General features: G+C 52.1%; 2 protein-coding genes across 2 annotated transcripts; one reads left to right on the forward strand and one right to left on the reverse strand.

Moving 5' to 3' along the window:
* Nucleotides 1-304: 304 nt before the first annotated feature.
* Nucleotides 305-9,767, forward strand: EAH_00006460 (DNA polymerase theta, putative; the record flags this gene model as incomplete). The annotated part of the gene is made up of 21 exons (XM_013392506.1): nucleotides 305-452; nucleotides 1,007-1,277; nucleotides 1,452-1,536; nucleotides 1,738-1,798; nucleotides 2,009-2,049; nucleotides 2,663-2,698; nucleotides 3,097-3,221; nucleotides 3,355-3,488; nucleotides 3,720-3,795; nucleotides 3,986-4,334; nucleotides 4,456-4,539; nucleotides 4,892-5,358; nucleotides 5,529-5,899; nucleotides 6,104-6,318; nucleotides 6,446-6,525; nucleotides 6,831-7,122; nucleotides 7,272-8,079; nucleotides 8,219-8,339; nucleotides 8,474-8,590; nucleotides 8,713-8,892; nucleotides 9,218-9,767. The coding sequence occupies 21 exons, from the start codon at nucleotides 305-307 to the stop codon at nucleotides 9,765-9,767; spliced, it is 4,611 nt and encodes a 1,536-aa protein (XP_013247960.1).
* Nucleotides 9,768-10,282: 515 nt separating this feature from the next.
* EAH_00006470 (hypothetical protein, conserved) lies at nucleotides 10,283-11,111 on the reverse strand (the record flags this gene model as incomplete). Its single annotated transcript, XM_013392507.1, has 4 exons — nucleotides 10,283-10,374; nucleotides 10,516-10,582; nucleotides 10,675-10,797; nucleotides 10,896-11,111. The coding sequence occupies 4 exons, from the start codon at nucleotides 11,109-11,111 to the stop codon at nucleotides 10,283-10,285; spliced, it is 498 nt and encodes a 165-aa protein (XP_013247961.1).
* Between the last annotated feature and the right edge of the window lie 2,297 nt (nucleotides 11,112-13,408).

A 13,408-nucleotide genomic window follows, 5' to 3' on the forward strand; every position in this document is an offset into this window, starting at 1 on the left:
AGCTGTTCATCTGTAAACGTGCGCTGTCTGCTGGAGAAATCGCCAACCCGGTCGACACCACTGGCCGCCTGAAAGCGCAGGCTTCATTAGACACACCACGTCGTGAACGGAAGGATGGTCCTGCGCCATTAGGAAGATCCTTTTCAACGAGTGCGATGCCGAACTTACTGTCTTATGCTCTTTGTGTGGCTCCCCACTCAGACCCCTCCACTCCACCGCCATGTGCTCAACTCTCTCGTAGCCGGAACAAAAACCACCCTCTAGGTCTCTCATTGTATGAACAGTCTTCAAATTTCAAAAGAAGATGGCTGATGGCGCTGTCCTTGCAATGCGACAGCGAGGCACCCGTAAGGCTCGCCCAGACAACCACTTGCCCCAAAATCGCGAAATTGGGGATGGCCTGATCATAGATAGAACTGCCTTAATTCAAATTCATTCTGAAATAGTCATCAGTGAGTTTAGCCCTGTGCTGGACGCTCCTCTACTTCCCTAGATATCGGCCCAGTCACTGCAAGGACGCAGGACTAGAACACAATCGGCATCGAGGAGAGCTAAACACACATGAAGCCTGTCTAAACCCTGCATCGAAAGAAACTAAGAACCTTATGATGAGGACTAAAAAACAGGACGCTGTCTTCCTTTCCTCGGCGAACTTTACCAAACCCTCCAACAACAATCCCTGCTTGATCCCTTGGGGGCCCCCTCTACCCAAACTATCCTGGAGGCGCTGCTGGGCCTCCCCTTTGAGCATTTAAGGTAACTATAGCTAATGTTAATCATTTGAGGGTATTTTTTGTGACGATGAACTATGATGGGCGTTTCCGCGCTTTTCCTCCCGTTCATTCGGTATTCAAACGGTTGGGTCGATGCCACATGCGGCTATGCACACAGCGTGTAGGAGTACGGCCTGAAGAAGCACTCTGACCTCCTACAGAAAATGAATTGTATTACAGGCCACACAAAGGCGTCTAGAGTCTCTGGTGGGCTGGGAGAGGTTGCGCTCTAGGGGCCTTTGGTCTCGCTGCAACTCTGCTAATGGACTCACAGGATGACAAGCCTTTGACCGCCGCTTCAAAACGGCCGACGCGGAAGAGGAAGCAGCGCATAACACAGAATGGCCAAGAGGGGAGCAGGAAGAGCAGGAAAAAGGACAGCTTCGTACAACGGAAGGACCGGCCATCACTGACATGGCTCCTCCCAGGAGCTGCCAGAGCTCAGCGCCGGCCCCTACCTCGGCCAACCAAACCTCCACCACCAGGAATAACTCCTCAGAGGAGGTACCGTGAAGCGTTGCATTTCCTTTCAGTGTTGATGGAGGCACTTGTTTCTGCGCGCGCAGCACTAATGCTGCGCGCGCAGCAATCGCTGATGACTTTTCGTGGTTTGGCGGATACGTACGCTGACTTGTGTGTGTTAGGGTGCTTGCTGTTTCTGCTATCTCCGATCTTTAGGATTGGTGTTTGGCGGCGAGTGCGCGATGGAGGGGACACAGGAACGCCCGTTTTCGTGACACTTGGAGGCGAGATTGTCGCCAAGGTACTACAACACTCTCACTCCGTCAGTTTATGACCACCGTTAGTTTGGAGTACCTGCTTCTGAGAAATGTTCCATATGTTATCTCCACCTGGGCAAGAATTGAGCGTTCAACTCCACTATTTCGCGACCTAACGGCAGCTATGAAGTGAGAGGGTGAACGTCTGTTCGGTTTTGGTCTTTCTCTGCGCGCGATCCATTCAGCCTCACAGCTACAGTGCTGCCCAGCGAGATGAAGCAATTCTTGCCGCCGCAGGTATCCGTGGTAGGTACACAAAACTATGTTTCTAAGAACACCGTTACAGCAGGTATGAGGGTGGGAAGTGTACGCGCATGCCGGTGAACGCGTACGCCCAGTGGTTGTATGTTTAAGTATGCATCGGTTTGTGCTCATGCACACATAACTACCTATTGGAGTTTATTTTTTGAATCACCTGCTTGCGAGCGCTTTTATTAGCGTTTGCTTGAACGCCAGTGTGCAATTACTTGCGCTTTGTCAAAGGCGTATCTCCTCTGGTGCGTTCATACATGCTCCTGGGCAGGCAAAACGTTTCTGTCGTCTGATATCGTTTGCATCCGAAGCCCATAACAAAGTACTCAAGTAGCTTACCGTAGGGGAAATTGCACTTAGCATCTAGAGCACCTTACCGAGGTCTGCAGTTTATTGTTTTCTCGTGGGATGATTACTTCCTGTGTACACACTTGTCACGTCAGTGGGAACTAGTGGCTTTGTATTGGGGATTTTTTGTGTATGCGGGAGTCCTGGGCAAGCAAAACGTTTTTGTCGTCTGCAAGGGGGTCAAGATTTAGTGCATTTGTGTGATCGTTGTGCTTACGGAGGATACCGGGCCCACAGCAAAGCGTTGGTGGTGTTTAATCATCTATTCCGGATCCATGCAAGGATGTATGATTTATGTGCATTTGCCATGCTGGATAGTTATCGAATATATGCCGCGTAGGAGCTCCATCCGTGCTCCATCCGCTTCTGACGCTGGGTAGGCATGTTGATGGGGAGATGATCTTCTCCGAGAAATTGACTGCAGCAGCCTCCCAAACGAGTTACGTGAAGGCAGCAGTAATCAGGCTTTGGTCTTGTAAACAGTGCTTTTGGCTGTAACATTCTGTGCAGGACGCGGTAGAAGAAGTCGTATTGAAGTCCCAGAAAGTATCCCTCCCTATGCCCTTGCATCCATGAGCAGCAGTGAACTGGAGTTGCAGTATTGGTGCCTTCCACCACCACTTACAAGGCAAGTTTCTGTCGCAGATCTAACCAGAGTTGCCTTTGTTGCCAGGAATAGGGGATTTTAGAAAAAAAAGGTACTTTACAATCATTGCGAGTAACGGATACCGTTGAACGTTCTGACGCCAGCCGCTAGTCAATTGTTGCAGGGCGTACGCCTCTCTTGGGGTCACTAATCTGTACCCGTGGCAAGCCCAATGCCTGCATCTCGCGCTGCCCAGGAAGCGTCAAACGTCTAGCACAAACGGTGAGGCGGGCCACCCTTCGTAAACGTTTGCAACGCGGTGAAGGCAGTGTAGGGCGGTGAATAACCTTTTTTGCAGCAACTTGCCTTGGCGCTTAACTGCGCCCTTGTTGCAGGAGCTGATGCTGCTCCGTGGAGATCTTTGGTGTACTGTGCCCCCACATCCGGCGGAAAGAGTCTTGTGGGTGAAGTGCTAATATCCCGGTGGGGAGGTGAACACGAAGCTGCTTAGCCTTGCAGCCTCGACCAGAACGCACAAATAAATTGCCACTAATTCGCGGGGCAATTGTGGGATATGGAAGGTGCCCTTACGTATTTTTTGTGTTTTGCGTTGCAGACGTCTTTTGTTCGAAGGCGTGCGTTCGCTGGTGGTGGTGCCGCACGTCTCCCTCTGTGCGGAAAAGGTCCAGCACCTGCGCCAGCTGCTGGGCCCGTTGACGCTGCGCATCGAGGCCTTCCACGCGGGAGCCAGTAAGTATAGGGACTGCAGGCCGCGCACACGTCGATGCACGGGGAATGCAAACAAGGCTGGGGAAGTCACCAGTAGAAGCCATCTAAGCTGCATGAGCCCTTACTCACCAATTGCACAGCAGCGTGTCTTTTGTCGCGTACGTAACGATGCAGGACCTAAGAAGCCGTGAGTGTCGTCAAGATTTCCTTTGGACATCCCATTATCGTTTTTCTGTGTTGTGGATTTGATAGATGCGGCGTCGAACTGGTACGCTGGAATAGATGTGGCGGTCTGCACGGTGGAGAAAGCAAACATGATAATCAACAGGTGCAGCTCTGCGGATGTCGACCGCTGAAACACATCACAGCTTGCACCATAAACTCCATGGAAAGTCTCAATTCCCTTAGATCTCACAGAGTATGGCTGAAGGAGCTAACTGCCGTAGTGACAAGAACTATTCTGGGCCCCTGCCTGATCACTCAGTCCAGGTGGCAACACTTCTGAGCTTTTCCTGCAGATTGGTGCTGGATTTGTTGATTCCCGAAGTTGCAACGGCGGAAAGCGCTGATGAGAGTCTGGAGGCGCCTGCTAGATGCGAGCTGCCTGAGAGGAACAACTGTCGCACGTTGGATGAGAGTTGTTCCTGGGCAAGCCAGTGGTGGGACAGTGTGCGTTGCCGCTTGCCTGTCGTTGGGGAGCACTTTCCCCTTGGTCTGGTTTGTGTCGATGAACTTCATTTCGTTGGAGATCCTCAGAGGGGCCATATCCTTGAAATTTTTCTAGCGAAGCTGATATTCCTCAACCGAACCCTCAAGAGACCTATTCAGTTAGTTGGCATGTCAGCCACCCTCCCAAATGCCAAGCAAGTATGCCACCAATTCACCCCGTTGATATGTTACCAGCTGATTCCCCGATGTGGAGTCGGCGGCAGCTTCACATGCTGTGTTGTAGCGGTTTGCGCCTCTCGGGGCGTTCTGATCTGCTCAGGTTGCAAAATGGCTTGATGCAGAGTTGTTCGTGACGGATGAGCGTCCCTCCCCTCTCGACATCTTCGTTAAGGTTGGACCAGAGGTGCTTTGAACACTCACTTGCTGTTGCCACCAGCACGTCACCAAAACTTGCAGTGGCACTTAGTCGAGTGCGTGATGCATTTCCCTTCTTCTATACGTACGCGTACACGACTACCAATATCTACGACTGCTCGTATTTATGTATTAATCGTGGATGTACATATGTAATGTAGGATGGAGGTGAGCACGTTGGGTATACGAAAAGTTACCGAGTTCCCGGGAAACGTTTCCTGAATTATGCATACATATCCGGGTGCATGTATAGATGCAGCACATTAGGTTGAGGTGGGAGCCTTCGCGATTTATGAGTGCGACGCCCTACGCGTGCTTCTGTCACTGGCTGCCTGTTGTAGGTGTTTTCATGGGACAGGGGGGCAGGATTGCAGCTTGCCCGCAAGCTCCACGACGGGTCTCTTTCTTTGCCCCCAGTCGGGGAGGCGGCAACAAGCGCTGCAGCCCGGGCATTGCGATTGGCTGCTTCTCAGTATACCCCTGTTGCAACGGGACCATTACCTGCCACTGCAGAGCTCACAGCCAGTGCGGAGATGATCGCAGATCATGCCTCCATTGCTGCTGCAGCTCTGCGCTTTATAAGAGAGCAAGCCGATGCCTCCCCGCAAACACCCTCGCGTACAAAAGGCGGAGTTGAATCGGTTGGAGAGTTAAAAAACGCTCCCGCAGAAGAAATCCGCTGTGGGTGGCAGGCAGATGCTGAGCATCTGGGGATGCTGACTTGGGAAATGCTAAGGGAAGGCCGCAGAGTCATAATTTTTTGCCCGACTCAGGAGTGGACAGCCCGCACAGCATCCTTCCTCGCCAGGTGAGTGGATACAGCACTTTAGAGCCCCGTCTGTGTATGTTCTGACTGACGAAAACAAGTTGGGACACAACTCATATCTGACGTTCTCTGTTGCTCGCTGGGGTATGGATAAGTAGATGGAGATGGCCATCTTTTCCCTCCGTTTCTTGCAGAGTTCTGCCGTTCTACAGACGGGCGGAGGCATGGGCTGATCTGGTCAGACAACGAGCTGCTTCATTGCTCAAGAGCAAAGAGTTCGAGTGCTCAAGGAGGCTACAATCGCATCGTCAAGACCAGCATAGCGCTCCAGATTTGCAACAGGAGCGCATGAACTATCAGTTGCAACAGCAGAAACGGGCGCAACGGGAAGCAATGAAGGAGCTTCTTGCCATGCCTATCAGTATGCTTGCCCAGTTGTTGGTGCAAAGTCCTCACCTGTTTGTTGAGCCGCAAAAGATCAAGGGGCGCGAAGAGTTGCAATGGCAACTCAAAGAACTTTCCCTTGTTCACTCAACAACTATGCTGGCGGCAGTTCTCGAGGGGGTTGCGTACCATCATGCCGGTGAGTTTCGTTTTGCTTGTTGCTTGCATGCGCCTTTCGTGTGTTGTGCGCGGACGTGGTTCTGCTTCGAGATTTAGGCTTTTGGCGTCAACCCTTCCCTCTACTCCTATCGCCTCATGGCTGTACAAGTCCTGAGTTCCTTGGTAGGTTTTTGGCGAGTGCAAGCGGTCATGTGTGGCCAGTGGTACGTTCTTCGTATATTAGGCTTGACCGGCGAGGAGAGGGCGTTGCTGGAGGCGGGATACCGCAGCGGCCACTTGAATGTATTGTGCGCAACGTCGACGCTTGCCCTTGGCGTCAATTTACCGGCTGCTCGCGTCATAATTCGGGCGCCGCACGTACGTCCAGACATGTCGTCAATGGATTCTTGGCAATCGCCGTTATTGACGGAGCTGACGAGAAATCACTCCGCTATTCGGGTCTCCTTTGCCTCGGCGGAAACATTTTGTTTCGGCCTCCGGTGGCACGCCTGCGCTCTGTCTTTGGTGTCCACTAAGTTCAGAGATGCATCGCTTTCATGTGGCTGTGTGGTTTCTTGAATTTCAGTTCGGAAGAGATGAACTTTTGTCTCCCGGACGCTTCCACCAGATGGCTGGTCGCGCGGGTCGAAAGGGACTTGAACACCGGTAAGACACTCCCGCGAGCAGCCGGAACTCGGCTGGACCAGCACACCGCGACCGCCCTGTCAGTTAGGATCCAGCTTCTGTTTGGGCAGCATATTATTTTGGTTAGCAGATCACAGCCCCGAAGGTTCTCCTGGCTTTCTCGTTTGAATGGCGGGACAAGCGCCAGCAGTAGGCAAGGGCGCTGCAAGGCAGGGAGTAAGGTAATACTAATGTAATAAGCGATATTAAGGAGTTAAAGGGCACCTTGGGTCTATTCAGCCATCGATCGCTTCGATTTTATTTGGCCTTCTCGCATTTCTTTGCAGGGGAGACGCGTACTTGATTTGCTCCTCTGCCACTTTGCCACTTGTTCGGAAGCTCTTAGTGGAAGTCGCTGCAGCGGATGCATCCGGCAGTGGTGGCTCTGAGACTAACGAAGGCCGTACAGAAACGAGCTCACGCTTAAAGGGGCAGAATCTCTGTCGTTTCTTCCTTGAGGCTGTGCACGTGCTCCTGCCTTTAGTCCGTCACTCCCGGGAGACTTCCCGTCGTGCAGCAAGCGGCGCATTCGTCGATGTGGCTGCTATTTTGCTGAAGTGCACCCTTCGAGGCCTTCAGGTACAACTGACGGCCTTTTAAGCATTGTATGTTGTTGTAATGCTGTTCTAGGCCTTTTAGATGGAGAAGTTTGTCAAAAGGCCGTGCTTGTAAGAACTGCATGGAGGCAAACCCACCATGTAGTTCCATGCTATTGCCCTTTGTCGCAGGATCCGCACGGGATGCTCGTGGAAGAAGCCACAGAGGTTGCCCGTCACCTGCACTCGTATTACCTGGTTGAAGCTGAACCTGGAGGCACATCACCCTCCTGGCAGAGTGATGGACCAACTGGCGTCAAGGGCTCCTCTGGCTTTTCGGCATCTGCACGAGGCCTAGCATTCGGAGTTGCTGCAGGAGCAGAGACAAAACCCGAGTTTGCCAATGGGTCAGGGCAGCCCGTCAATGCTGCAACGGCCGCCCCTGGCAAGTGCAGGAACCCACTGCGCTCCCTAGCTTTCCCCTCCCCTTGCTTGCCGGCTAACTGCAAGTTGTTGTTGGAGCAATATCCCTGTCTCCGCTCACCTGCAGTCGTGGCACGGATGCTGCAAGGATGCGACATAAGCAGGATGCCCGCAGAGAGATTTTCCGGCACGTTGGACGTCCCTCCTGACCTCGATGACAAGGGTTTCGACGGTGTCACACCGGTTTTCGGCGTCTGTTCGTCAGCTACTCCCCGGCTGAAGGGTGTGAGCATTGGCCAGACTCATCAGACACTGTCTGCCCCCGCCGACGACGCTTTTGGTTCGACCATTTGCCTTCATTTCCGTGGTCTTAAGGCGTTAGCTGCGCAGTTAAGCGGGTGTGGGAGCCCTGTTGATGGCTTGGGGATGACTGAACCTGAAGGGAGAGGATCGAACTGGAGAGACGTAGGGGGACGGATTGCAGTAACAGAGGTCGGAGGCGCAGCAGTCGAGGCCGGCATAGCGCCATGGGAAGCAGCTGAATTATTTGCAGACATTTTCAAGACGAGTGTTTTGGGTTAGAGTCGCCATACCCTCTGCAAGTGGAAACCACAAATTCTCGTACCAAGATGTGCATTTGGTGCTCCTCCCAGAAGTGCATATCTTCAGCACGAAGGAAGACTATATCGTGGGTTCTGGCAGTTTGTGTGCCACAGGCCTCTGCGCGGACACGGAACTACACCTTATATTTCTTGCGGCCGTCTCAATGGGAGGCGAAATGCAGCCGCACTGGCAGTCGTACCTCGCTGTCTACGACAAGCTTGACCCGCCTTGCAGGTCTGGCTCTGCGTCGTTCCTTCCCTAGGTTTTGCATTTTTTGCGCATGTTTGAGGCGCCTGTCCTGCTAGGCTCTGTGAGGCCTTCTCTGAGGTAGTGCTTGGCGAATTCTTAGTATGGACTGATGTGTTCAGGCGGGTCGCCGACGTGCTAGGCATTCGTCGGCTGGTCATTTCCAGAGAGGCCATAAGGGCACAAGGAGCACCTCGACGCTGCGTCAACGACACTGCAGAGCTTCTACTTCTCGAGCAGTCAGTTCCGCTCCTCCCCGGGCACGTCCCCTGATGCTGAGACTGTTACTTCTCCTTTGGGAGATCTCAACGGAAACTGACGGTCTTGCGATTGGAATTCTAATACTTTGGACTGTTCTCAGGCTTAATTTTTCCCAGCTCCGAGCACGCGTGGAGCTAGAAACCCACCGGCGCTTCTTCTTTGCCCTTGTGTTGCACGACGTGTATCGAGAAGGTGAAACTTACGAGACTACCGCGCGCAGGCAAGTGAGCGAGGCAGGGCAGACTACAGATTACCCGACGGCGCACTATCGTGCCACAGTGTATGAATAAAATGATGGCGAAACGCGCATTGCAACGGCAGCTGCAAGATGCGATTTTACAGGTTCGGTATTTCGCGAAGTGCACTAATGGCTTGCGCAACACAGGGAGCGCTCATCGCGGCCACCGTTGCCTCGTTCTTGCGCATGCTTCGCCCTCAAGAGTGCGCACCGCTGGTACCGTTAGCGTTTGAGGGTAGTGCGGGACAATGGTTGGCGCTTGAGAACAGTTCAGTAGCGTGCAGCTATTTTACATGCGCGAGAATATGTCAGAGCTCTAGCTACCGAAGACAAAATCGCCGCGCGGTTTCGGCTGTCCGATTTTCAGGGCGGCGTTATCGGAGATTTGTTTCGAGCTGGCAGGCAGGCTTAAGCTTGCCTGTTCTCCTGTTGGAGCGCTAGCTTCTGCCTTGGCAGACTCTTCTCGTCGGTGCAGAGAGAACAACGAAGCTAGGAGCACTGAAGAAGATGGGGGCGCAGCTGCCTTACAACAGCTCCTTCAGCTCGAAGGCATGACTCCGGGACGTGCAGCTGCTCTCCGCGCCGCTCAGATATACACCTCCGCTCAGATTGCCAACACGTCACTGTATGATCTGTACAAGGTCCGCAATACTGCCTGTCCTAGTCAAGAACAAGCTTGCAAGTTAAAGCATTCTGGGGGTGGATCATGCACTAGGTGGCTAGTATGTTCTTCGCAGGCGTTAGAGGCAGCAGAGCCCGCTCTTCTCGCCCCCGCAGAGCGTGAAGAGCAGAGAGATCACGTTTGGGGGTCAGAGATTTTCCGACAACGCGCGCGCCTGTTAGCTGTCAGCATGAAACTCAAGGACGCAGCACAGAAGGAACACGATATGCGGGTACAGGTATGCGTCTCAAAGTGAACTGAAACTGACGGTGAAATATAATGCACAATACACACGTTGCCGTCTCTTGAAGCTCTTCTGCTTACGTAGGCACTGGAGGATGAAGCAGCGGGGCACTGGTCCTTGATAGGGAAGGTCACCGATAATTCGGGAGATGAAGATTACTCAACCCCGCTCAGCATATAGAGTTGTACCCGTGAGCCATGAGCGAATGCCATGTGCTTTTCGATGGGTAGCGCAGGTAATGAGCAGTCGTGCAACTTGACAGTAATGACAGTGTTTGCGCACATTGCAAAACTTTAAAAGCATTTCGACATATTTGTTGGTTGTTTACTGATTGCCCCACTAGTCCAGAGCGAAGTTGATAGTTTGCAAGCATCGTTGGGCTACTATGCGGCGAATCTAATCCCTCTACGCGTCTTTTGTTTTATCGCGTATAGAGACCAGGCAGAGGCATCCGCCATCCTGAAGCATGTGCCGGTATCCCATGCGTGAGTAAATTGAAAACACACAGCCTGAGGTTTCGGAATGTTCTAAAACGCCAGAATGTGACAAGGCGGGCTGACGCCTGTCCGCTGCTGGGTGGTGGAGTCGTAGATCTGAATTCCTCTCAACGAATGGAATCCTGTGACAGCAGGATAAACGCACACGAAGTAGCGCAAACTGAGTACAGCAGTTTGGCAGTTCCTGATTGAGAGGCAGTCTCTGCAGTCAACAAGAAGTCGGAGTAGACGTGAGAAGTAACGAACGAAACGCAGCAACACACCTGGTTGAAGGCAAAGCATTTCAAAGGAGAATTTCTTTGAAGACCGGGGACCGAGGGGCCCAAGAGTCTGCGCAGAGCAGCAGAAGAGCAAGGGTAACTCACCGCAAACGAAGGGATACAGTGTTATGAACATTGCTGGAGAGCGGCGTGCTTAGTTACCAACTGTCTTGGGCCTTCTAGAACAAAAGGCTCGAGTTCCGACACTTTAATACTGAGCATGAGTTGCAAGCCTGTATGCAGCCTGTTGATGGCCTCCAGCTCCACAGTGAATGGACGATCAACCTACACCACACGCAAGGCAGCATCTTCACGAATTGGCATCCAGGCGCCTAGTAACTGCCCTAATGCTCGAGCCGTTTCTTGTCCTCCTCTTAACATACCTCGACAGAAGGCGGGAATGACACCAGCCGCAATTCAAGCGCCTGCGTTTGCTCGGGCACATTCATCAGCTCATAGTCGCCTAGTGTTCCAACGCCTCCCGTCGCTGTGCGCCACTGAAGTGTTAGCGTACCCAGATTTGGAATTTGCTGCGGCAGAACGGATGAATGGGGCTTAGCAAACCACTCAAAAAGTAACTTTCCTCGACCACGTACCATATCAACTGCTACTTATGAATGCCACTCATGAGTGCCACGAATGCGCTGCTTATCTACGCTTGCCTTTGGCAAGTTTTCTAGACGTGATTGAGGGTTTGCCGGAGAGACCGAGAACAGCACGGCGCAACAATCCTTGGGCCGAAGGTTGTGAATTCCCTTGCAGAAGCTGCGAACATGGAAGAGATTGCACAACCTGACATCCGTCAATCTTCTTCCGAACGGAAAGCCGCTAGTGTGGTATCTCTGCACTTGCAGCACAATAAATTCTTTGCGAAACGCGAATCCTTCGCAGTATGCGGATTCGCAATAACCATCAGCAAATCTCTGTAGGCGCAGTGACTCACGATTCGGCAGCAGGCGCAGCACACTCCAGGCGGGTGCATTCTAAGCCCTCAGCACAGACTATGGAGGCCTCGTTGAGGAATACAAGTTGCTGAGAAACATTGGTGAGCATGCACTCAACGAGAGCTTTGTCCTGAGAGCAAACGAGCAGGAGCCAAACGCTTTACAGATGCACGCTGCGGGCACACGCTTTCCTAGCTGGAAACTGTTCTCCGATTCTTCGGATAAATTTGCCTATTTCGAATAATCGTACTTGCAGGTGCGTAATGCGGTGCGCAACCTTGAATGGACTCTGAGCGGTAAATCTGAACGATTTCTTGAACGACTTGGGCTCCGCAGATGAAGCGATGTAGTGGGAGATGGAACAGACGAGCCTAGGTCGCGCCCACGTGCAAACCCCACACATTCAAAGGTGCGACAATCATCAGGCGTTGCCAAGGGACTTCTAGATGATGATGGAATAACTTACATGCACGTTCCCGACTCCTCGATGTGGTGCTGGATTGTACAGTCGAAGGAATCTTCAGGATTTAAGCTTCGGACAGGATCCTCCGAATTGTCGAACAGTAAATGCCGAGAACTCCCGAGGAAGAATTCGACCTGTCCAAAGGAACACCGTTAGCGCAACATGTTGCTTCTCATGTTAACTACACATGGGAGTAGGCCAAAGTCGGCGTAAGACGAACTTGCAACTTAACGTTGTTTGCCTGAATAGTCGATGCATTTGCAATATTGAGATAGGCCGAAAATGTCTCTCCACTGAACACTCGCCTGGTTTTCGGACACAGAATCACACACATGGAAACGGCTTCCGTTTCGGACGCTCTGAGTGTTTTTCGCTAAGTATGGCAGCTCGCAGATAGTCACTGTGTCAATGCCTCACCCCTGTGTTACGGGCAGGAGAAGAGCGTGTGCGCTTGACAACCACTTCTCGTTGACTGTCTCCTCTGCCCTAACTAAAGCGCCGTCGGTGTCTTCACGTGCTAAGTCCCGCACAGAGACCAACGGCCATGGATTAGAACTCCACGACGGCTGCGAGAGCCGCATAACTTTCTGCAAGAAATGTGCACATGCCTTTCAAACTGGCGAAAGTTTTCTCTCTCTGCGGGCACCAGCAATGGGAACCTCCGTAGTAACTATTGCTCACCAAAGAGAGATATTCTCTATCACCAGTTGCCATGTTCGAGCCCACGCCAGACCGTCCACCTTGCTTTTTGCTTGATATTCATGCCCCTGTTCCCTCGTTGGTTAGAGGAGGTAGGCGGGTATTCCAGTCATTCAACGAGCATTCTGGTCACGCTGATGCGCTGCCGAGGGGTCTAATGGGACCTTACGTTGGCATGCGACCTCCTCATACGCAAGAAGACAATAATATCAAATTTCAGCTCCAACATTAGTTAAGCTAATAACATGAGTTGCCATTGTGCTACACTCTTGGGAGCCCAAGCGGGTTTTTCATCACACGGCGGCGCTGCGCACATACCATGCTAGTGTGCAGCACAGCACGTGCAAAGACGGTTGTTGCGGAATTCACGTGCAAAGAAACAAATAGCTAAATTAAAACCATTTTACTAGGCATAGCTAATGGAATGCATTTTGCTTCTAAAGACATTGTTCCACATCTTGTGGCGCTGTGACGAAGGATCGCGCTCTGAATGTGTTAACCGATTACTTGGGCTGCTTTGTACATGTAAACAGCGCAGTCTTGGACCAAAAGGAGCGCACAAATTAGATTTTGCGAAATTAAGGATCCTTTGTTCTCATGGAGCACATGAATGTCCGTAGCTTTCTCTTAGGTGCTTCAATGGGTTAGCGTAAGTACGCGTACAGCGAAAGCTGTGATTCAGACACCTAGCCCAGGAGAGCCTCGGGTTCGTCTGTGGTGTACATACAGTTCATGCAATGACTAACAGTCACTTGCCACAGGGTGCGCCAGAGTTTTCCAGAGTTCACCA

Source organism: Eimeria acervulina, genomic scaffold (genome assembly GCF_000499425.1).
Source record: "Eimeria acervulina Houghton genomic scaffold, Eah_scaff28, whole genome shotgun sequence".
NCBI lineage: Eukaryota > Apicomplexa > Conoidasida > Eucoccidiorida > Eimeriidae > Eimeria > Eimeria acervulina.